Source organism: Arachis ipaensis, chromosome B10, assembly GCF_059453495.1.
Source record: "Arachis ipaensis isolate K30076 ecotype BB chromosome B10, ASM5945349v1, whole genome shotgun sequence".
NCBI lineage: Eukaryota > Viridiplantae > Streptophyta > Magnoliopsida > Fabales > Fabaceae > Arachis > Arachis ipaensis.
In genome coordinates this window covers 6,413,954-6,437,905 of record NC_142435.1, presented here as the reverse complement: position 1 = coordinate 6,437,905, position 23,952 = coordinate 6,413,954, and the positions used below count along the sequence as shown (strand labels likewise).

General features: G+C 33.7%; 1 protein-coding gene and 2 pseudogenes across 1 annotated transcript; all 3 read left to right on the top strand.

Moving 5' to 3' along the window:
• The first annotated feature begins 4,573 nt into the window (after positions 1-4,573).
• On the top strand, positions 4,574-5,768 carry LOC148579047 (serine/threonine-protein phosphatase 7 long form homolog; annotated as a pseudogene).
• A 16-nt stretch (positions 5,769-5,784) lies between these two features.
• LOC148579046 (uncharacterized) lies at positions 5,785-6,449 on the top strand (annotated as a pseudogene).
• Positions 6,450-17,630: 11,181 nt separating this feature from the next.
• Positions 17,631-18,020, top strand: LOC148579045 (uncharacterized). The gene has a single exon (XM_088488223.1). The coding sequence runs from the start codon at positions 17,631-17,633 to the stop codon at positions 18,018-18,020; it is 390 nt and encodes a 129-aa protein (XP_088344349.1).
• The last annotated feature ends 5,932 nt before the right edge of the window (positions 18,021-23,952 follow it).

Genomic DNA, 23,952 nt, shown 5'->3' with positions numbered 1-23,952 from the left:
TGCATAACCGACAGTTTTTTAAAAAATTAATTTGTTAATACTTTGATTTAGATAATTAACTATATCTCTTTAGCTCTATATGGTTTTTTCCCCGGCCAGAATAAGATTAATCCACATTAATTTAAGTTGACCTAAAAAAATGTAGTAACAAGATTAATGCATGATAAGACTTTTAAGCTCTACGCGTTATGTACGGAATGTATCACTTTCACTCTATATTATGTCCAATTAAATTTGAAAACTATAATACCATCGGAGATGCAGCCAAGTCTAAATTCATAATGATTTTATTTGTTGTAAACTCAAATCCAATCTTTAAAATCAAATGAATGTTGATAACAACATTATTGGAGCTGTATAACTCAAATATGTAAAGTATAATAACTGGTACTAAAAAAGTTAGACTACTCTGAAGATCATATCATATATTCAGATAATGATGATGTCCAGGTTAAATTAAATATGTCTCGAATTTATCAAATCCAATCCTGTCCACCTACTCTCACATTTTTCACGCATACACACGCACAAAAATATATATATAGCTAGTACAAAATGCATTGATCTTGCAAAATTCATGTATATTAAAAACTCCCTTTTATTTGAGCAGTAGTGGCTAGCTACCTAGACAAATTAAATTAAAGTAAGATTATTATTGGATAACTCTCTAGTTTTAGTATTTATTTATTTATTTATTTATTTATTTATTAATTAGTATTAATATTAGTGGGCGGCTCTCTTCTAATAATAAGAACGTTCCGGGTTGACTCCCTAGCCATACCAACAACCCAATGCGCTCACTTTTATTTTTAGGGTAAAGTATACTTTTTATCCCTGAAGTTTGGCAAAAGTTTCAAAAATACCCCTAAGTTTTATTTTGTTTCAATTTTGTCCCAAAAGTTTTCGATTTGCATCAAATATACTCTCGACGGGTAAATTTTCAAAAAATTTAAGACTAATCTAACAATAATGCATGAAAATTATGCTTGATTTGCTTATGTTGAGGGTTGTTCTTATGAAATTATTGTTGAATTAATCTTAAATTTTTTAAAAAATTAGCCGTCAAGGGTATATTTGATGCAAATCGAAAACTTTTAGGACAAAATTGAAACAAAATAAAACTTAGAGATATTTTTGAAATTTTTGTCAAACTTCAGGGACAAAAAATATACTTTACCCTATTTTTATTAATTAATATATCAATCAACAAATTAAAGGTGTTAAACACACGTGCTTACGTAAAACCATTAGTGTAGAGTTTTAAGAATCTTACTAATTCTACTTAATTAGTAGTTTATAGTTTATACCCAGTGGGGACGACAAATTAAAACCGTCTACTACTGTATTCATTTTGGGAATGCATGTCTTGGCTTTCTCTTTTCTTCTCCATGCCATTGTTGTCACTTTTTAATAATTAGTTTCTGCCTTAGCGGTTGGTTATCATGAATTGGCAGTGGATCTTTCATGATATATACAGTGAATACGTGTCTTTTAATTGGTAACAATGCCATCTTCATAGCACGTTATCTGATCCCTTCTAGCTACTAGCTAGTATAATAAGGATGAATTGAAATTTGCTTTTGTTTTTACTAATAAACTCTCTTTCGTGTATCTTCTCAACCTCATTTTGTCACATCCATTCCCCCCTTACCTCATTATTACCTAAGCATGACATCATCGTATATACTCCCAGCAAGAACTACACACTTTTTTAAAGATCAAGATTGTGATTATTCGTGTTAATGGTAAGAAAAAGTAGGAGTAGACAATATATGTTTTATACCAGTATGCAATGGAGTTAATTTGAAAATAAAATTAAATTATAGGTAACTAATTAATTTTATTTTTAATTTAAATTTTAAATCAAATATTAGGGTTATTGTAGATTTTGGAAATAAATAAATTATCTTTCTCTTTCACCTTTTTTTCTCAATACGGTTTGTCAGTATTTTATGTTTTTTTATGGAGTCTCGTCAGTACACTAATGTCACAGTCACCAGCCGCCATCGGAAATCGCTGACACTGTTTCGACTGGCGTCATTGCCGCACAGGCCACCGCCAAGGGAGGACGCGCATATTGTGTGGATCGAACTAACGACACCGCAACAATCCGGATGTCCAGCGTCTCCGTCGCAGCCGGTGTGTGTGCCTTCTTCCCGACACCGTCCTCACCTCCTCTGATGCGCTTTCGCTTTCTCTCATTTCTTCAAGTCTCCGATGATACTACCATGTTCTTCTTCTTTTTCAGATCCAAGCATGATTAGCTTCTTTCATGATTTGAGCCATATGCTTCACAACAGTGCCGTTTTTGTCATGACTAATCCTTTAAAATTATGTTTCACCACAATAATAGTTTTTTCTATTTATTCATCTTCTTCTATTCATCCTAAATTGACCATTAAAATAGAAGAAGAAGATGAATAAATAGAACAAACTATTATTGTGGTGAAACATAATTTTGAAAGACTAGTCATGACAAAAGCGGCACTGTTGTGAAGCATAGGGCTCAAATCATGAAAGAATCTAACCATGCTTGGATCTGAAGAAGAAGAAGAGCATGCTGGTATCATCGGTGAGAAGAAGTTTGAAGGAATGGGAGAAAGCGAAGCCGGTTTGGAAGAGAGGCACGAAAACAGCGGCATCAACGTTAGGCTGAGAGTCGAACGGCGATGTGCATCATGCTGACCGGCGGAGGTGAGGGCGGTGTCGGTAGGAGGATGCGGCGGCCTCGGTATGGCCGGAGAAATTCAGTGACGCTAGATGAGAACTGGAGATGATGACGGTAAGTTTTGGACGTGAATTAGAAATAACCGTATATAATGTGAATGAATTTAAATACTAATCTTAATTTTCAAATTTTAAAATTTAAAATTAAATAATTAATTAATGATCTAATTTTTAATTTTAATTTTATATTTTTTTTTAATTCATTATACACATTATACGCAATTAATATTTATTTCCATACTTTCCCTTAATAAAATACATACCTATCTTTTATTTATAGATGATAATTTATTGTTGTAAACTGTTGGTGGGTTACTGATCTTTAGAATAAACGATTTTAGTTATAAATTGATTTTTATATAACTGATATAAACATGTGAAAATCAATATATTCCAATTTATAAGTAAGTTATAACGGTTAGATCACTATTATTGTTAATAACGAATTTTTAATTAAAGTACTAATTATGTTATGTATTAGGTTGAGCAGCTATACAAATATACACGAGGGATGACATTTGGGCCTGGGGTGTAGAATTAATGTAGATTCTAGAATGGTCGTTTTCGCTTGCCTTATTAGCTTGGGTATGAAAAAGAGGGATGAAGAGAACATTTTGAGAACATAAGAAGACGAGAAAGAAGCAACAAAAATAGGTTGGACGGTCATGACTAAAACCAAAGAAAGCGATCGTCGAATAATCCATGTAAATCAATTTCTTCATCTTAATTACGGCCTTAGATTGCTTATGTGTATATATCTCTCTCAAGAGTCAACACGTTTTTCCCAACAAAACTCTGAATGCCACCTCATCATCTTTACATTTTTTTATGAGTAATTTACGCAAATAAAATAATTAAAAAAAACGTTTACGCAAATAAAACATTAGCAATTTCCAGACGCAAATGCAACAAACGCAACTATATATAATCCGCTACACCCTGCAGCGGAATTTAATTGCACGTAATTCGCTACAGGGTCTCGCGGATTACGTGGAGAGCGAGGTAACTCATAAACCGCTACACCCTGTAGCGGTTTATGACCAAATTGCGTTTATGCATAATCCGCTACACCCTGTAGCGGATTATGTGTATAGTGGTGTGTCTATATATACCGCGTGAGGCTGTAGCGGAAATTATTTGAGTTTTTTTGGAAAAAAGTTAGAGAGAGAAAGTAGAGAGAAGGGAGAGAAATTTTAAAATATTTGAGTGGTTTGGAAGAATGGAGGATGAACGGCGGTTGTACCGGCTCGACGGCGTTGCTCACGTAGCCAGAACCATCGATGCAGAGGTAAGTGTCTGTATTTCTAAAGAATATTTTAATAAATGTATATTTTATTCAATCTTAAGGAAGTAATTCATTAATTAGATAGATAGAGACTTAGTTTAGGTTTTGGTATGTAAATAAGAATTTGAAATATAAACTTTGACATGTAACAATTAATAGTCAAGGTAGAGAGGTAAATTAGTAATTTCAAAATCCAAGTAGGTTAAGACTAGAGATACAAGCTATAGTTTGGTTGTTGATGTTATTGTTAGAAATTATTTAAGGTGTTCTTTATTTCTGAAAATGCAGCCAACCCAATGTGTGTATAGCGTCCGTAGGCAACAGAATATGCCGTTACATGATAGGATCATACCTTACCTAGAGAGGGCTGGGTTGTACCACCTGGCTAGGCTGAACGCGCATTGATTCTGGTTGGATGAACCTCTGGTCAGCGCATTTATTGAGAGGTGGCGGCCTGAGACCCACACTTTCCATATGCCATTCGGAGAGTGTACTATCACGCTCCAGGACGTGGCATACCAGCTCGGGCTGCCCGTGGACGGCCAGGCTATTTCCGGGTGCATGACAGACTTCCACATCCACATCGAGGGGGCCAGACCGGCATGGGAGTGGTTCGAGGAGTTATTTGGTGAGCTTCCGCCACCTGATAAGAGAAAGTTATACACAGTCCACTTCACATGGTTTCATGATCGGTTCAGGGTGTTACCAGCGGATGCTTCGGAGGAGACTGTGTGCATATATGCACGCGCGTATATTATGATGCTTCTGTCGACACAGCTATTTATGGACAAGAGTGCTAACCGAGTCCACCTTCGCTGGTTGCCTTTTGTGGCGAGACTTGACGATATGGGCAGCTATAGCTGGGGCGCCGCTGCATTGGCGTGGCTGTACCGATGCATGTGCAGGGTGGCGAACAGAAACGTCACCAACTTGGCTGGACCCCTACAGTTGCTATAGTCATGGATCTTTTGGCGGTTCCCCACGTTGAGGCCGCCGGATTTTGATGCTTTCTCTTTTCCGTTGGCATCCAGGTACACTTTAATTCATTCTTTCTTTCAAGTTCATTACGTTCTATATTTGAAATTACATACTTACGTGCTATTTCTGCTACTCAGATGGGCCACATATTTACCCTCTTCTGATGGAAAGAAACGGCGTATTATACAGTATCGTCTGGCATTGGATCGACTGACTCATCGAGATGTAAGTATTCTGTTTTTCTTTGTTGTTATTTTTTTTTTTTACACTTATATGTATACATTGGTATAATTCTAAACTTGCCTCATGTCTATCAGATTGTCTGGGAGCCTTACGGTTCGTTGGACGTACTGGCAGTCATCCATCCGGAGATACTGACGGAGGAGCACAGCCGGTTATGGCGGGCTGTCACCAGCCTGATCTACTTTGCAGTTATTGAGTGGCATCAGGTAGACAGGGTCTTCCCACAGCTAGGGGGCGTACAGCATTTGCCTGAGCCAGCGCTCAACATAGAGTATCTTCATAGTAAGGACGGCAGGGGTGGAGATAGATGGTTCCCCACTTACTATAGGACATGGCATCAGCATTGGGACGAGCGAGTCCATTCTGTGTTGAGTGTCCATAGAGTTCCTGATCCTGGTCCATCCCCTGAGTACCTGGACTGGTGGCACCATGTTGCACATAGGATTCTTTCACCAGGAGTTGCTTTCGCCGACCCCAGGCCGACCCAGGTTCCGGACGATGCTATACTCAGAGGATCTTCCCAGGCGCCGACTAGAGTTCCAGCGTCCGATATGCCGGATAACAGACGTTTGGAGCGGAGACGACGCATCGGCACACGTGCCACTGATCGCGACTGGCGCTGGCTAAACGACATGATGCAGGAGGAGCACATTGGTGGTGATGATGGAGGCCAGGCAGATCATCGCCTTCGTCGATCTTCTGCTAGACGACGAGCTGCTCGTGGTGGAGGAGCACCTCCCGTCCACTACGATGATGAGGCAGGATCGTCCCGTCAGCACCCTACAGACACTCATGCTGGTGGCACCGCGGAGGCTAGTATGGGTGGTACACCTTTTACCCACGTCTCTAGCTCTCAGGTACTACATGGGTGTAGCACACAGTTGTTAGCCGATCTTGCTACCACTTCTTTCACCATGGATCTGGACGATCAGTTGGGTGGACCCCAGTTCTATGCGGATTTTGCTGAGATCATACGGGGTGACGACATTTATCAGTACCAGAGCCCGATCCCAGGCGGTCCTTCAGACCATACGGAGTATAGGCCACAGCTAGTGGATATGCCTGAGACCCAGGTTCCTGAGACGCAGCTCCCGGTCGACTTGAATGAGCCCGCAGGCAACCTGTACGACACTTGGTTTGGGATGGGGGGGACGCCACCATCTGCATTTGGAGTTGCGGCACAGGAGGCTCCGTCGGGAGATCGACGAGCGGCTAGGGTTAGGCGTCCGACTCGATGTAGCACAGGCTCGCACCTACTTGGTCCATTCGGAAGCGACCATGATGTTGACGGTGACCAGCAGTAGCGTCCGACTCTCTTAATTTCTCACCGTTATCCATGTATGAATTGTGACTTATTTATTTTCTGTTAGGGTTAACGACTTGTGACAGTTATATCTGTATTAGTTATGTATAATTATACTTGTGACAGTTACGATCGTATTTTGTATCAATTCGTGCTAAATGCACCATGGGTTTAAAACCCTAACACAAAAAACACCACTATACACATAATCCGCTACAGGGTGTAGCGGATTATGCATAAACGCAATTTGGTCATAAACCGCTACAGGGTGTAGCGGTTTATGAGTTACCTCGCTCTCCACGTAATCCGCGAGACCCTGTAGCGGATTACGTGCAATTAAATTCCGCTGCAGGGTGTAGCGGATTATATATAGTTACGTTTGTTGCATTTGTGTCTGGAAATTGCCAATATTATATTTGCCTAAACGTTTTCCTCAATCATTTTATTTGCGTAAATTGCCCTTTTTTTTTTATTTTCTCAAACAACTATATATAATTTCTCACTCACGGTATAAATTTTTTTCAAAAATAAAATAAATTAGTGTATTGGTTCAAGATTTAATTTAAAAAATAAATAATAATATTTTAGATTGGTCTCTACATTTTAAATATTAAATTAGTCTCTAATTTTTAGGAATTGATTTGAGATATTACTAAAAATTATATTGGAACTATATTAAAAAGTATAATTTTGATTTTATAAAATATAAATCTTATTTCTTTATTTTCCTTATTAGTCAGTACTGAAAAACCTGAAAATTTTGGCTACTAAATCCGTTATCAAAACCCTAAAACCTTAATGCAAAGAAAAATATGAGGGTTAAGTGGTAAGATAAAGAGTCAACACGTAAGGGCTTGACTCATGGGAGCTAGCGGAAGTAAGAGGCCCCACGTGCCGGTGCACGCGCGCGTGCTTGTGGGTCCCATTTTGACTATTGTCCGTTAACACCCCCCATAAAGCCCATAAGTCATAAGTCATAAGCATGACGTCAACTTTTCCTCCCCCTTGTGAAATATTTGGACTAGTTATACTTGCTTTGCTAACCACATATAATATCGTATGAATAATAATTGCTTTGGAGCCAAATAGAAACTCCTCAATGCGAATTATTTATAACTCAAATAGCATAATTTTTCTATATTCAATTAAAAAGTTGTGGGTTCAAATTTTTTATTTTTGATAAAAAAAATAGAACTGGTCAATCAGGTATTTAATTCCTTAATCAAAACTATACTAATATGAATGAAGAAGAGAAATTTTTTTTTCATAAATATGAAAAAAAATATTATATATAGTGATAGATTCAAAAAATTTTATCAGTAAAAATAATGTATATATAATATGACAATAATTTTTATAATTATATTTTATTATTATAAAATATAATTAATTTTTAAATTATCTAACGAATAAATTTAAATACTAAAATAGTAAATTAAATAGATTTTATATTTTCTTTTAATTGTCAATACAATCAAATATTTTTTTATATATATATTATTAAATAATTATTTAAAAATTCATCTCTCATATAATTACAAAATCGATTTTTTATAATATTTATAGTTGAAGAAGCTTTTTCAACTAATGCTGTGCCAATGAGTAATAGCTCAAATGGCATAGACTCCTCATACTCAATTAAGAGGTTACGGGTTCGAGTCTCCTATCTTTCCAAATTTTATAGTCACCAAAAAACTAATGCTGTTATTACTAACAAACCTAAAACTAATTTAAAAAAAGAACCAATAAAAATATAATATTCTTTCAAATTTTAATCAATTTCTGTAAAATTTTTTTTTTTTTTTTAGAAACTAAGTCATTTGATTTCAGACAACATTTTTTTTTGTTTTAATTTCAATCTATCCTTTTTTTGGTCTTTTTTCAACAATTGATTAGATTTTAAAATTTTGCTACAAATTTTGATATAGATAATTTATAAAAAAATTCTTTAGTAATATTTATTTACATAAACATACCAAAAATCTAAAATTATATTTAAATATTCAAGTAATTTAGATATTAATTTTTTATTAATATTAAGCGAACTAAATATATATTTCATAGATAAATTTTTAACCTTTTATAGTAAAAAAATATTTAATAGAGTCAAATTTTGACTCTTCATTATATTTATTTAATTTTTTTAATTTGTTAAACACCAATTTAACAAATAAAAAATAATTTTATTTTAATATTATTCGTAGTATTTTTACTATCCACTTTTAATGATAGTAAATTTATCTTTTAAAATAAAATTGATGTGCTTTATATTAGTGTTTTTATATATTCATTATTGATTAATGTTTATATTTTGAGTCTTTTTTTCATTTATATACACTGGAAAGTGGAAACCAAAAAAAAAAATTTAATGGGTCAAATTTATTTATTGAATAGAAATAAATATTTATTTTTAATGTATTTTAGAAGAAACTTAATAAAAATTTAATGGAGACACTTTCCCCCACGTAATTAAATGTAGATCCGTCTTTGTACATAAAAAACTAGCCATTTCAGCAATTATATTTGACGGAAACTCCTTTCTTCAATGATGTATGCAATTTTTTAGTTCACTCACTCATCAACTTTAATTATGTAAAAATAATGATAATTCAAAATTTAAATAAATTTGTTACAACAGACTATTAAAAAAGCCAAGTAATTACAGATTAATTATTTTATAAATTACAACTATTAAATAAATTTAAAATTTTAAAAAATCTGTTCATAAACTTGGTTAATATCACTACTGTGTCATGTGTATATGGTATTATTTGCTTAATAATATGTTTTAAAAAATTATTCTCTTTTATAAATTATCGAGCTAATATTCAATTGAATTTTTGAAGTTTTAATTTAGTTTTAAAATTTCACTTGATTTTATTTAGTTCTCAAATTTTATAAATGTGATTTACATTAATTTTTAAAATAACTTTTGGCACACAAATAATACTAACATAAACAACTAAATATCATATTGAAACTTATAAAATAATATTATTTTGATTTTAGCGCTCAAACAATTCAAAAATAATGTTAGATCATTTATTTTGAGAAAAAAAATTTAATAAACACCATTTATGATATTATTTTTAAAAATTTAAATGTCAAAAAAAATAATAATATCTTTTTACAAAATTGAACATGGCATCTAACTGTTTATATTAGCATTTTATTAACGTCTGTGCATTAAAAATTATTTCAAAAACTAATATAAATTATATTCGTAAAATTTAGAAATTAAATAAAAATAATTAAAATTTTAAAAATAAATTAAAATTTATGTATAAATTTAAAGATTAAATTAAATATTATTTCTAAATTACTGTATATGTTCAGACTTTTTGTTTAATTTACACCACCCTTTTATAATAGAAAGGAATGTACTATATTGGATACTACTTTAATTTTTGGATGTATATTACATATTTTTCTAATGGAAACTAAATGATATTTAATATGTACAAAGATTCACAAAGATAGTGTCACATATGTATCTATTCACACGACTCCACATGAATTAATTAAGTTTTGCTTTGCCAGTTTGTTTGAAGCTTCCAGCTGCTCCATGAATCATGATAAACATGTACATATGTAAATATAATAGGGTGTGGCCCATATATTAATACATATGTAAGTATATTTTTTATCTTTAAATTTTAATAAAATTTTTAAAATATTTTAAAATTTTATTTTATTTTAATTTTATTATAAAAATTTTTTATTTGCATTAACTATATTTTTAGACACTAATTTTTTAAAAAAACTAAAACTGATTTAAAAATAATTTTATAAAAATAACTTTTAATATAAACAAATTAAAGTATCATTTTCGCACATTTTTTATGAATTGATCTTAATTTTTTTTTAAATTTAGCTATTAAAATTTTATTTGATACAACAAAACATTTTTGAGTCAAAATTAAAATAAAATAAAATTTAAAAATATTTTTAAAATTTTTATTAAATTTTAAAAATATTTTTAAAATTTTTATTAAATTTTAAAAATAAAAAATATATTTTATCCATATATATATAGCACAAAGAATATATTATATACATATTATATTATGAAGACGAAAATGTTTGCATGATTAATACGGAAACCAATAAATTGGACACGCGAATTGAATCGCTGAAAAATTGGTAACGTTGAATACTTGCACTGCGGGGAATCAGGGATTGACCAACCCATCTTAAGCAAATTATAATTTGTTTTCTTTTTTCAAAGTAAACTTCACCACCGTATTTGAATAATAATCACAACGTAGATGTGTTAGGAGTCAATAATTTTTGTGATTTGTAATAATTAAGTAGTTATTAATAATATTTTTAATAGTGTAAAATTTTATTTAATAATATAAAATTACTCATTTTTTTTACTAGTTATATACTGACTAAAATTTAATAAAAATACTATTCTTAAATTTTTTCGTTTCTTCACAAGTCAATTCCTTTGCAACTTCACATACAGAAAGTATATATATATATATATATATATATATATATATACTTATGGATCTGGCCTAACTTCTGATATTGGATCCAAATCAATCCCAACTTTCTTTCTTTCTTTTATTTATTTATTTATTTATTTTCCCGTCCTTTTCAAAATATATATACTCCTAAATTTATTTAATTAGTACCAAATGCATTGATTGGCTTGTATTAATTAAAAATTGTAATTATTTCTAATAGTTAATACAACTATATAAATATATATGCTATGGATTGAGTAGTATCCATTAGTAGTTTAAGAGAATAAAGTATATAAGCTTTGCATAAATAAGTAATATTATTGCATGTTATATGTTCATGCATTATATTGTTAATTCTTTAGTTGGACAAAAAAAAATTAGGGCCCAAATATCTAATATTCTACCTAATTATCAGCTGATTGAACTTTGGAAAACGACCAACAGAATGTTAGGACATAATTATGTCAACTTATTAGAGACCCTCGTCAAAATGATGACATTCATTCATGGATCACTATATTATCTTGGAAAACGTATAACAAAAGCTCAATGCCAAAGATTATTGGGGTTGACCTTGATTGAATTACATATATGGGTTTATTTAGTTTGTCTTTATTTTTTCTCCAAAAAATTTCTTCGACATTAAATAAGTATTTGACATTATCAAACACGATTGAATTATATATGCAGCAGTTGTTGAAAATGGTCAACTGTTCTATACTTCTGTTCGGTAGTCCGTTGAACAGGTGGTGGAAAAATTGTTGGAAGTGAGGGTCGGAATCTGAGTGTGAGGGTTGAGATGGTGTGGAACCAGCGGTCGTCAGTGGGTCGGCGGGTGAAACCACCTGCAAGACACTTTAATACTGAAATAAGTGTTCGTATGAAGAGGCGACTAATTAGGATAAAAATGACGTATTTAAAGAGAGTAGTAGGTTCATTTTGTTTGGGTCTAACTTTTTAGAAACTTTCACCAATTGTTCAGATCTTCTCTTGTGAAGATCGGATTACGTCGACGACATTTCATCGGACAAACGAAGCGCGGATCCGCTTAATAGATCTCTAATTTTTATTGGGTCGATTCAGAACAACTTTTATCATATATATTAGTATTAGTAGATTAATATAGAGTAATATATGAGATTAATCAATATATTAAGTATTTTTATTTTTTTTAATAAATGATTGTAAAAATAAATTAAAAAATATATATATATATATATATAAATATTCACTAAGATTTTTAAAACTCTTTTAGTTATTGTTTGTTTGGACTGAAAATCAAGGAAAAGAAAATAAAAGGAAGGAAGTGAGAGGGAAAACGTTTATTTTCCCTTGTTTGTTTGGAATGAAATTTTGAATGGAAAACTAAAACAGTTTAAAATTAAGAGTGGGTTCCACTCAATTTTTTCTTCCAACTATGGAGGGAAAACTTAGAGGAAAATAAAACTCAAAAACATTATTCCATATTTGTCCTTTCATAAATCATATACATAAAATACCATTTTTATAAATACAAGGATAAAAATGTCATTTATTACTAATTCATTTTTCTTTCTCCTTAATTTTCTTTCTAATCAAACAAAGAAAATTATTCTTTCTTTTCTTTTTTTTTCTTTTTATTTTCCTTTCATCCAAACAACTCAAGAGAAAATAAAAATACATTCAAATTCTTTCTTTTTTTTTCTTTCTTTTCTATTTCTTTCCTTTCTATTTCTATCTTTTCATCCAAACAAACCCTTAGTAGTAGATATAGTAGATATCATTAATCAATTAATTAGTAACTATATATACAGCCAAGAATTTGTAGTTTAGCATTGATTGCGTAATGTTATGTTTCTTGGCAATGGAATAAGAAACAATTCCCAGGGAAACATAATAGTCGTTGACATGGGGCTGACATTGTATTTGAATAATTTGGTCACCGCTACAGTTATGTTAGGTCGAGTGTTAGTTATATACATATTCGTTATGTATTAGTTTCACTAACTCAATGCGATTTGGCTACCATGATTTCGGGTAAAAAATTTTGAAATAGGAAAAGTATACGGAATCAAGAGGTGATCAGTCAAAAAATAAACAACTTAATTAATTTATAATTATATTTAATTAATTTTATTTGTTGTTAATTTATAATATTTGATATTAATTACTTCTCACTCCAAATTAAAATTCTGAATGATACATTGGAAAAATAGGGGGCGGAGATCATGAAACTTCCAACAATTCCGATTCTTAGTATATAAAAAAAATTTATAAAATATATAAAGAACATCCATTTAATATGAAAAAAAAAACATTCTGATACTTAGTAGAAGAAACATCCTAATGTCTAGTATAAGCATCATTAGGGATGGCAATACCACCCGAACCCGCGGGTACCCACCCCACCCCTACCCGCTCGGGGCGGGTTTTTAGCGGGGCGAATTTTTGGGAGGGGCGGGACGGGGTCGGGTTTAGGTAATACCCGCCCCTACCCGTCCTGCTATATATATAATATATATAATTTTAATATATAATATGTATAATATATGTAAAATAATAAGTAAATGATTAATAATATCGTATTATATTTAAATTTTTACTTTAATTTATGTTATGTATGTGATGATGGTTGTATAAATTTTGAAATTTAATTTTATTTATTGGATTTTAATAATTATAGAAGCGGGGCGGGTACCCGCAGGAGCGGGTTAGGGTTCAACGTTTTACTACCCGCGGGTAGAAGCGGGGCGGGTTCTATGCAGGTTGTTGTACGGCGGGGCGGGGTCGGGTAGAGCAAAAACCCGCCCCTACCCGTCCCGTTGCCACCCCTAAGCATCATCCACGTAGAAGTTTTGGATTCACCCAAAGACATTTGGCTAGTTTTTAGCTGGTATCCTCTTGGTTCCCTAGCATTGTTGTTTAAAATAATATGGGATAAAGATTATCTAACCCTTCGGATTATTTAATTTATTAATTCCACTAGGTAAATAACGAAAATTATGAATAACCTGAAGAATAGACTACACTCCTGACTTGTACAAGGTGAAAAAAAAATAGTCCATCCCAAATTATCCTTCCAAAAATCATATTTTCACTTTTTATACGTTAATCATCCACCTTATAATTCTTTTACCGTCGCACTCCAACTCCCCAAATCCTGATTGCGCCGTCGTTCCCTCCTTCACCAGCCAGTTTTAGCGCCGCCATTCCCTCCCTCACCAACCAGCTTCACCGCCGCCGAACTTCTTTCCCATCAAACCATCGGTGCTGTGCCAACTTGCCTACTGGAGGATCCGTGTCGCACCCCTGCTCCGACGCACGTTGCCGCACCCCTGCTCGAAGTTGCGCTGCCTCCTTCCACCGGTGCCATAGACCGAGTAGCAGCACCATCATCAAGAAGACCCTGGTCATGAAAAATAAACATCCACAAAATGAACATTCTATTTACATAAAAAATAAACATCCGCAAAAATATAAAATTTTCACTGTATACCTTGTCATGAAGTTGACCCTCATCAATGCTCAAATTTTTAATGTTGCCCTCTGATTGATTAAAATGATCGCTGATGTCGGAAGTTGGGGCATTCGAACCATATTCACCAATTGAAGAATCCATTTTCGGTCCTATTCACTCGCGTTCAACAACAACGTTAATTTTATGGTTATAGCAGCAGCAGTAACGCACTCCTTGATCACTAGCCAACAACAACGATGGTGGCCCTGGAGGCGTGAACAGCAGCGAAGGCGGGAGAACGGGATCGTGAATCAAGTATGGCTGCGGCTGCACGATTTTTGCGGGACAGCGGCACTCTCGAAAAGACAAGCACTGTTGGTGATGGCTGCCTCTGACGATGACTGTGAGATGTGGAAATGGAGCGCTGGAACACTGTGTAGGCTACGTGATAAATGTGGAAAAGGAATGGAAGAAACCGCACGTAGTGTGAATGTGTTTAGAAATGTTAATCCTAATTTTTTAAATTTTAAAATCAGATAATAATTAATTAAAAATTTAAAATTAAAATTAAGTTAGCCTTCTTTTTTTAATCCATTATTTACGTGGTTTACTATATACGTTGTTTTCTATATTTTTTTAATTTAATTTATATATGTCAAGTTAGTTGTAGTCACACATTATACTGTATAAAAAATTTGGACAATTTAAATGAACTTCAAGTTTATACTCAGCTTTATGAATTACAATGATACAATAAATTGAGGAGTTCAATCGTTGAAGGGTTAATAATAAAATTAGTTCCTAAAAAATTATTCGTTTTTTAAATGTGTTTTTAAAAAATTTTATTGATCAAATTGGTCTTTTAAATATTATAAATTAATTATTTTTGTCCTTCAATCACTCAGTTAATAATTTTTATAAACGATTGATGATATGAAATGATAACTCACATCATACATGACACCTAACATATCTAATTAAATATTGAACAAATTTATTTATAAAAATTTATCAATTTAGTGTCGTTAGGTTATATTAGGAATAGAGTTTATATAATTGGAAAAATAGATTAAATTGATATATTTTCATAAACTTATTCATTCAGCGTCCAATTATACATGCTAAGTGTCATGCATGACTCATTTTGAGGGTCATATAGATAAACTAGAGGGAATCGTAGCTATTGCGCAACAATATTTTGAGAATCTGTTTTCTTTAAACAATCTAAGAGACCCTGAAGAGGAGTTACAAGGGATCCCTAAGAAAATCAATGCAGCAACAAATAGGAATTTGACTCAACCAGTTACAGAAAAAAGAGATTAAAACGACTGTCTTTTTAATAAATCCATTCTCAGTCTTGGGAGACGATGGTTTCACAGCAAAATTTTTTCAATTCTTTTGGGAGACAATTAAAGGAGATGTGATACGGGCAGTCAGAAGTTTCTTTCAGGGAGGTAAATTGTTAAAGGCTTTTAACCATACGCACATATGTCTTATTCCTAAAATTTCTAATGTTAGCTCTATGAAGCAAATTCGGCCTATTAATCTTAGTAGTGTATTTTATAAAATCATCTCTAAGATTTTAGTACACAGAATGCAGTTTGTTATGAACAGACTAATTAGTGACAATCAAAGCGCTTTTGTTAAAGGGAGGTTAATAAGTGACAATGTTCTTATAGCTCATGAGTTCATGCACTCTCTGAAAAATAAGAGGTATGGAGAGTGGGATTTAGCTCTGAAGCTGGACATGAACAAAGCATATGACAGGGTGGAATGGTCTTTCGTTGGGAATGTCATGAAGAAGTTGGGTTTCTGTAAAAAATGGTTAGATTGGATTCAGGAATGTGTGATGACGGTTTCTTATTCTATTACTGTGGATGGTCAACCTCATGGCTATTTTAAGCCATGTAGAGGGCTGCGACAAGGCGACTCTCTCTCTCCCTATCTATTTCTATTTTGTGCAGAGGGACTCTCCCATCTGCTCCACAGAGGAGAACAAAGACAAGATATTTTTGGATTGAGACTCAATCACAGATGCGCTAGAATCAGTCATTTATTTTTTGCAGATGACTCTATCCTATTCAGTTGGGGCTCAGAAGGAGATTGTCAGAACTTACTGAGTATTCTACAAGTATATGAACAAGTCAGTGGACAGGTTGTTAACTTAGATAAATCTTCAGTCTTTTTCAGCAACAACACTCCAATTCAGACTCGGGATCGGTTAGCAGAGATATTACAAGTTCCTCATGTCGGTAATCAGAACAAATACCTTGGCTTGCCTTCGGTTGTTCAGAGATCGAAAAGAGTAACATTTAATTACATAAGAAATAAGGTAAATAAAAAACTACAACACTGGAAGAGAGCTCTCTTGTTTTCGAGTGGCAGAGAGGTTTTGATCAAGGCAGTAGCCACAGCGGTTCCATTGTACACTTTGAGTTGTTTCAAGCTACCAGACACTCTAATGGAAGATATACAATGTTTCATGCTCAATTTTTGGTGGGGCCAGAAAAGGGACAAAAGAAGAATACATTGGATTGGCTGGAAAATTACATGTAGACCGCGGGCTCAAGGAGGACTGAATTTCAAAAATTTAAAGGCCTTCATCCTTGCAATGTTAGCAAAGCAAGGGTGGAGACTTTTAAAGCAGCCAAACTCCCTAATATCAAAGGTGTATAAAAGTAAATACTATAAATACACTGATTTCCTAAGAGCAGAAGCAGGGAACAACCCATCATGGGGATGGAAAAGTGTATTAGAAGGAAGAAAAGTCTTAGAAAAAGGCCTACTGTGGAAAATTGGAAGAGGTATCTCAGTAAGGATCAGAGAAGATTCTTGGGTCAAGGAATTCACTACAATTACTCTTAATTCTAATGTCAGACCATATCGATACCAATTTGGGTTTCATACCTCATATTACCAAACAGACAATGGAATCAGAGTAAAATCAGAGAATGGTTCAATCCAAAAATTTTTCAAGCAATTATATAGACCAATATACACAATGGGGAAGATACTGTTACCTGGATGAAGGAAAAGAATGGCTGCTACTCTATGTCCTCAAGTTACCATATAGCCTTTCAATTCAATCATCCCCCAATTGATTTTCTACCTGAACAGTGTAAAACCAAGAAGTTATGGTAAGGAATCTAGAATTTAAAGAGTCAACTGAAGACAAAAACTTTTATGTGGAAAGCCCTCCATGAAGGATTACCTGTGAAAGTGAAGCTCCACTCAAGAATCCCTTCAATCAGTCCAATTTGTCCTCGGTGCAACGAGCAAGAAGAAACAGTGGTACATTGTTTATGGATGTGCCCGGACTCGAAGGAAGCATGGAGACTAGCTGGACTTCCATCACTGACTCGCGAAGTAGAAACCTGGAAATGGTGGCTCGAATTTCAAAACAGCATCGCAGGAGGCAGTAACACGGTGGAGAAGCAGGAATTGGCAGTGAATCTTACCTGGCAGAACTGGAAAGCTAGGAATGAGTTGATATTCGAGCAGCGAAGGAAGACTCCATGGATATGTCTTGAAGAAGCTCGAAGGACAGCAAGTGAGAGACCAAGAAAATGTTAAATCCCTAAAATTGAGTAACCTGTAATAGCACAGGTTTTGTCTTTTGGTGAAACTTTTCCTTTTCTCTCCTTTTGTGTGTAGTCCAATTAGACATTTCTCTTTCTTAATGAAAATTAACTACCGTTGAGAAAAAAAAAAGTGTCATGCATGCTATCAGTAAATGTTTCATATCATCAATTGTTGACGGAAACTATTAATTGAGTGACAGAAGGACAAAAATGATTAATTTGTGATCTTTAAATGACTAATTTGATTTAATAAAATTTGTTAGAGACGTATTTGAAAAATGATCCATCTTTCGAGAACTAATTTGACCATTAACCTTAAGTTGAGTGACCAAAACGTCAAATAAGGAGGAATGAACAAATAATTGTATGAAAAAAGAATGGCAAATAAACTTTAGTTATTAGGCGAATTCAATTATTTTATTGATTTTTTGTTTTTATTCTTTTTTAAAAAATGATGATAATTAATTTATAATTAGATTATTTTATAGTTTTACCAAATTTATAACTGAGTTTTTATAATTTAAAAGTTTTTAATTAAAACTCTACACCAATTTTAAATTTATAATCACATTTTTATCCTTTTAAAAACAAATAACTTAACGGAATATACTTCTGTTGTAAGATAGTTGGAGACAAATTTAAAAAATAATCCATCTTTCAAGAACTAATTTGACCATTTACCTTAAGTTGAGTGACCAAAATGTCAAATAAGGAGGAATAAAAAAATAATTGCATGAAAAAGAATGGGCAATTCACTGAATTAAATAAATTGGCCATCAATATTACCAAAATACACATTTTGCAAAGTGGATACCGAAATGTATTTTTTCCATAAACTATGTAAACCGCGACAGGGGTATCACGGTTTACAAATGCACGTAATCCGCTACAGAGGTGTCGCGGATTATGTTGGAAGAAAAACATCACATAATCCGCGGTAGAGGTGTCACGGTTTATGCTTTGTCAACTTTGCCTATAAATACCAAGCAAGATAGGGAGTAGGTCATTTGAGGAGAGTCATTTTCACTCTTTCACAAATGGATAGTGAGGAGAGCTTGTTGGTTCTAGTCCACTGCTCTGGTAAAATAAAAAAAAGTAATAGGCATGGTGTTAAGTTCACTGATAAAGAACCGCCAAGCATTTTTATCCGTTCGACTGATAATTTGTTAGATCTGAAGAGGAACATACTGCAGACGGCAGGGTTGTGTGGGGGCCAAGTTGGTGAAGAAGGTGTTCTACAAGATTCCGATGGCGGTTGTGTCAAGTGGTGTGCAGTATGAAACATTTGTCATAGGGTCGGATGAAGACATGGGGGTGTCATTTCATTGTCGGCGGAATTTTCCGAAGGTGAGAATACACGAGTTGTTTGCCAAGTTGGAAGACCGTGTGGACAGTTCCGGGGCTTCAGCGCCAAATCCTCAGTCGACGACGGTGGGGGTGCTTCTACTTCGATGCCTGTCATTGCATATGGTTGTCTCCTAGCTGCACCTTTACTTGTTCTAGCGTCAGCAGCTAGGTCACCTGGTTTGATTACTGGTCTTGTTGGTGGTGGTGAGCCGGATCACGTTGAGGACGCGATGTGGGAAGATGATTCAGATGATGAGCCCGATCACCTCAGGGACCATCCAGTTCTGGGTCCCACCAACAACCGCCGCATTTCTTGACGTTGAACCTGGAAGCAGTGAGTCAACAATCGGATAATGCACATAGCTTCGGATACCAAGGATTACACGAGGGCAATACTTGTGGCAAATTTCAGATTGGCCAATCTTTCCAGACTAAGGAGGAAGCTGTGATGAGTGTTAAGGATTATAGCATTCGTCGTGGAGTTCAGTATCGGGTTATGGAATCTGATCATCTGAAGTATGTTGGGAGATGCAAGGAGTTTGGAAACAGCTGCACCTGGATGATCCGCGTGGCACTTCGGTAGCGCAAGGGTAACTGAGAGGTTAGAAGGTATAACGGAGCCCATACTTGCCTGACCACTTTGATTTCGAGCGACCACCGACAGCTCGATTACCACATAATTTGTGTGAGGATCTATCCGTTGGTTAGGGCGGATGCAGCAGTTACCGTAAAGGTGTTGCAAGAAGCTACTGAGTCAACCTACGGATTCAGGCCTAGTTACAGGAAGGTGTGGAAGGCAAAGTAGAAGGCAGTTGCCCAGATTTACGGGGATTGGGAAGAGTCGTATGCGGAGTTGCCCCGGTGGATCCTTGGGATGCAAGCAACGATGGACGAAATCGTAGCTTTGTTGAAGACTTCTCCAATGCATGTAGGTGGTGAGGTTGATGAGTCTACAGAGTACTTTCATTGACTTTTCTGGACATTCCCTCCATGCGTTGAGGCTTTTAAACATTGCAAGCCACTAATCAGCATTGACGAAATGCATCTGTATGGGAAGTATGGCGGGACTTTGCTTTTGGCTATTGCGCAAGATGAAAACTCCAATATGTTGCCAGTTGCTTTTGCACTTGTTGAGGGGGAGAATGCTGAGTCGTGAATTTTTTTTATCCCACTTGTGTCAACATGTGACCCCACAGGAAGGGATTCTGATGATCTCTGACAGACACAACGGCATTAAGGCTGCACTGGAGGCACCAGACAGTGGTTAGAAACTGCCTCATGCATATCGAGTGTATTGCATTCGACACGTTGCAGCTAATTTTGCTCTCAACTTCAAGGGTCAAGATGCTCGTGAATGTAGCGTATGCCAGGACTGAGGCCGAGTTTGACTACTGGTTTGATATTATGAGGACTGAGAATCCAACCATGTGTGATTGGGCCAACCGATTGGAGTACGATAAGTGGACCCAACACTAGGATGGAGGCAGACGGTTCGGCCACATGACGAAGAACATATCCAAGTGTGTTAACTCTGTACTGAAGGGGACACGGAATCTACTGGTTACTGCACTTGTCAAGTCCATATATGGGAGGTTAGCAGAGCTTTTTGTCGTCTGAGGGCAGACAGTAGAGGCACAGTTGGGATCAGGCCAATGATTTTGCCAGGCGCTGGTCAAGGCAATTGAGCGCAACCTGAAAGATGCAAGGTGCTTCACGGTTACTCTATTTGACAGACATCAGTCTGAGTATACCGTGGCTGAGATGACTCCTACTGGTAACTTCTCCCTTGGGACGTATCGGGTTTCCCTCAGAGATCGCACTTGTGACTGCGGGTACTTTCAAGCTCTCCATTACCCGTGCTTCCATGCGATTGCATGCTGTGCTCAGTCCCGGTTAGATTGGGCTACGTACGTCCATGAGGTTTATACCATGAGTAAGGTGTTCAGCGTATACCAGATGAGATTTTTGCCCCCTATTCCAGAGGGTTTGTGGCCACCATACGCCAGTCCTACTATCGTTCCTGATCCTAACATGAGACGTGCAAGAGAAGGGCGACCGAGGTCAACAAGAATTCGTAACACCATGGATGAGGCCGATACTAGTCGGCCAAAGCAATGTGGGCTATGCAGACAGACAGGACACACTTGCAGGACTTGCCCTCAGCGAGGATCTGCCCCCAGTGCCGAGGCATATGTGTCATTAGGTCGTCATGATTAGCTTACATTTTTCTTTCCTTATTTGTGTTCTTGTTCTGTTTTAGTTGTACTTACTATTAAGTAAAGTTGTACATGCTGTTAGTTTTACGGTGACGTTGTTATTGTTAGGATTCTCTATGTAGTTGTGATTCTCTTGAGTTAAGGTGTTCTAATTTTGTTGGTAATTCTATGAGTACAAGAGACTAATTTCAATTAAACCAAAGCAGAACCTATATTGCGCCATACATAAAAATTGCAAACCAAACTTTCATCCAAAAACTCATCCTCCATGAAAAATGAACTAAGTCCACACTAAAGCATACGTCTGCAAAACACACATAAACCACGACACCCCTACCGCGGATTATCTTATGTTTTTCTTCCAACGTAATCCGCGACATCTCTGTAGCAGATTACGTGCATTTGTAAGCCGCGATACCCTTGTCGCAGTTTCGTTAGTTTATAGAAAAAATGTATTTTGGTATCCACTTTGTAAAATGTGTATTATGGTATTATTGATGGCCAGTTTATTTAATTAAGTAAATTGCCCAAAAAGAATGGCAAATAAACTTTAGTTATTAGGCGAATTCAATTATTTTATTGATTTTTTGCTTTTATTCTTTTTAAAAAATGATGATAATTAATTTATAATTAGATTATTTTATAGTTTTACCATATTTATAACTAAGTTTTTATAATTTAAAAGTTTTTAATTAAAACTCTACACCAATTTTAAATTTATAATCACATTTTTATCCTTTTAAAAACAAATAACTTAACGAAATATACTTCTGTTGTAAGATAGTTGGAGACAAATTTAAAAAAAAAATCCATCTTTCAAGAACTAATTTGACCATTAACCTTTAAGTTGAGTGACTAAAATGTCAAATAAGGAGGAATGAACAAATAATTGTATGAAAAAAGAATGACAAATAAACTTTAGTTATTAGGCGAATTCAATTATTTTATTGATTTTTTGCTTTTATTCTTTTTAAATGATGATAATTAATTTATAATTAGATTATTTTATAGTTTTATCAAATTTATAACTGACTACACTAATTTTAAATTTATAATCATATTTTTATCTTTTTAAAAACAAATAACTTAACGGAATATACTTCTGTTGTAAGATAAATGTAAACATTTACCATTAAAAAGATCTAATTATAAATTTAAAATTAATATAAAAATCAATTGAAAATTTTTAAAATATAAGAATCTAACTAATTATAAATTAAAAAAACTATAAAAATTACCAAACTAATTTAACCTTAATTTATCAATTTAGATACAAAGACATGCCAACTTTATATATAATATATAACAAGTATTGGAAATATTGGATATGATATAACATGTTAGGGTGTCCGCAATATCTTAGATGAGTATGGAGAAAATTAGATTATATCATTTGAGTTATAATTTATTGGCTTCTTAGTATTATTAATCAATTATTAAGAGTTTATTCTTTATTAATTTAGATTAGGACTTTTCAAATTCGATGTATTTTGTGTTTAATTTGGTATGACGACTGGACGAAAAATATAAAATCGAATATGTTATCATATTTTAATTTTCGAAACATTTTTTTATTTGCTATGGTTAATTTTTTTGTTTGTCTTCTCTTTTTTAAATAAGAATTTATTATTATTTCACTTTTAATTTTTTGTACTACATGTACTCCATTTTTATCTAATAAAAATATATTTTAGTAAAAATAAAAATTATTGTATACAATATGGCATGTGTAAACCTCATTTCTAGTTGTCAAGATGATGAGATGTCATTATTGCTGCTAATAAAATTTTTTTGTTTACTGAATTGTTTTTTATATATAAACATTGTCATAAAATTAATGTTTAAATTGATTATATAAAAAATTTTCTAAAGAAATAATAATTAGTTGATTATAAAATCTCAACACCTTTTACATTATGTTAAATACATCCAATTCGTATTGCTATTATAGTTGTCTGCAAATTATTATCGTCAATCCTCAAAAATTTAAGCATAAAGGATGCAAATTGTCCACAATTAATGTATTCATCATTTATATAATTATATTCTACTAAAAATAAACGAAGGAGGGAAATTGATAAATACACAAGTATATTAAATTAACTACTATAATTATTTTAGGAAAATATATACATGTCTGTTTTTTTATTTTCTTTTTTTATTGATTTATTTTAATAGATAAAAATTTTAAAATATTAATTAAATTTAAAAATAAGATTTTAATTTTGGTAAACTCATATGAAACAAATTTAATAAATTTTAATTTAGTTAAATATTCATATTTAGTTATCTGTAATTGATAATTAAGTATTATTTTATCTGATTTGATAAGTTTAATTAAATTCTCATTTAACTATATGT

Bases quoted from the DNA above. Each gene is read 5' to 3' on its own strand.
- LOC148579045 (XM_088488223.1), top strand. From the start codon at position 17,631: ATGTGGAAAGCCCTCCATGAAGGATTACCTGTGAAAGTGAAGCTCCAC.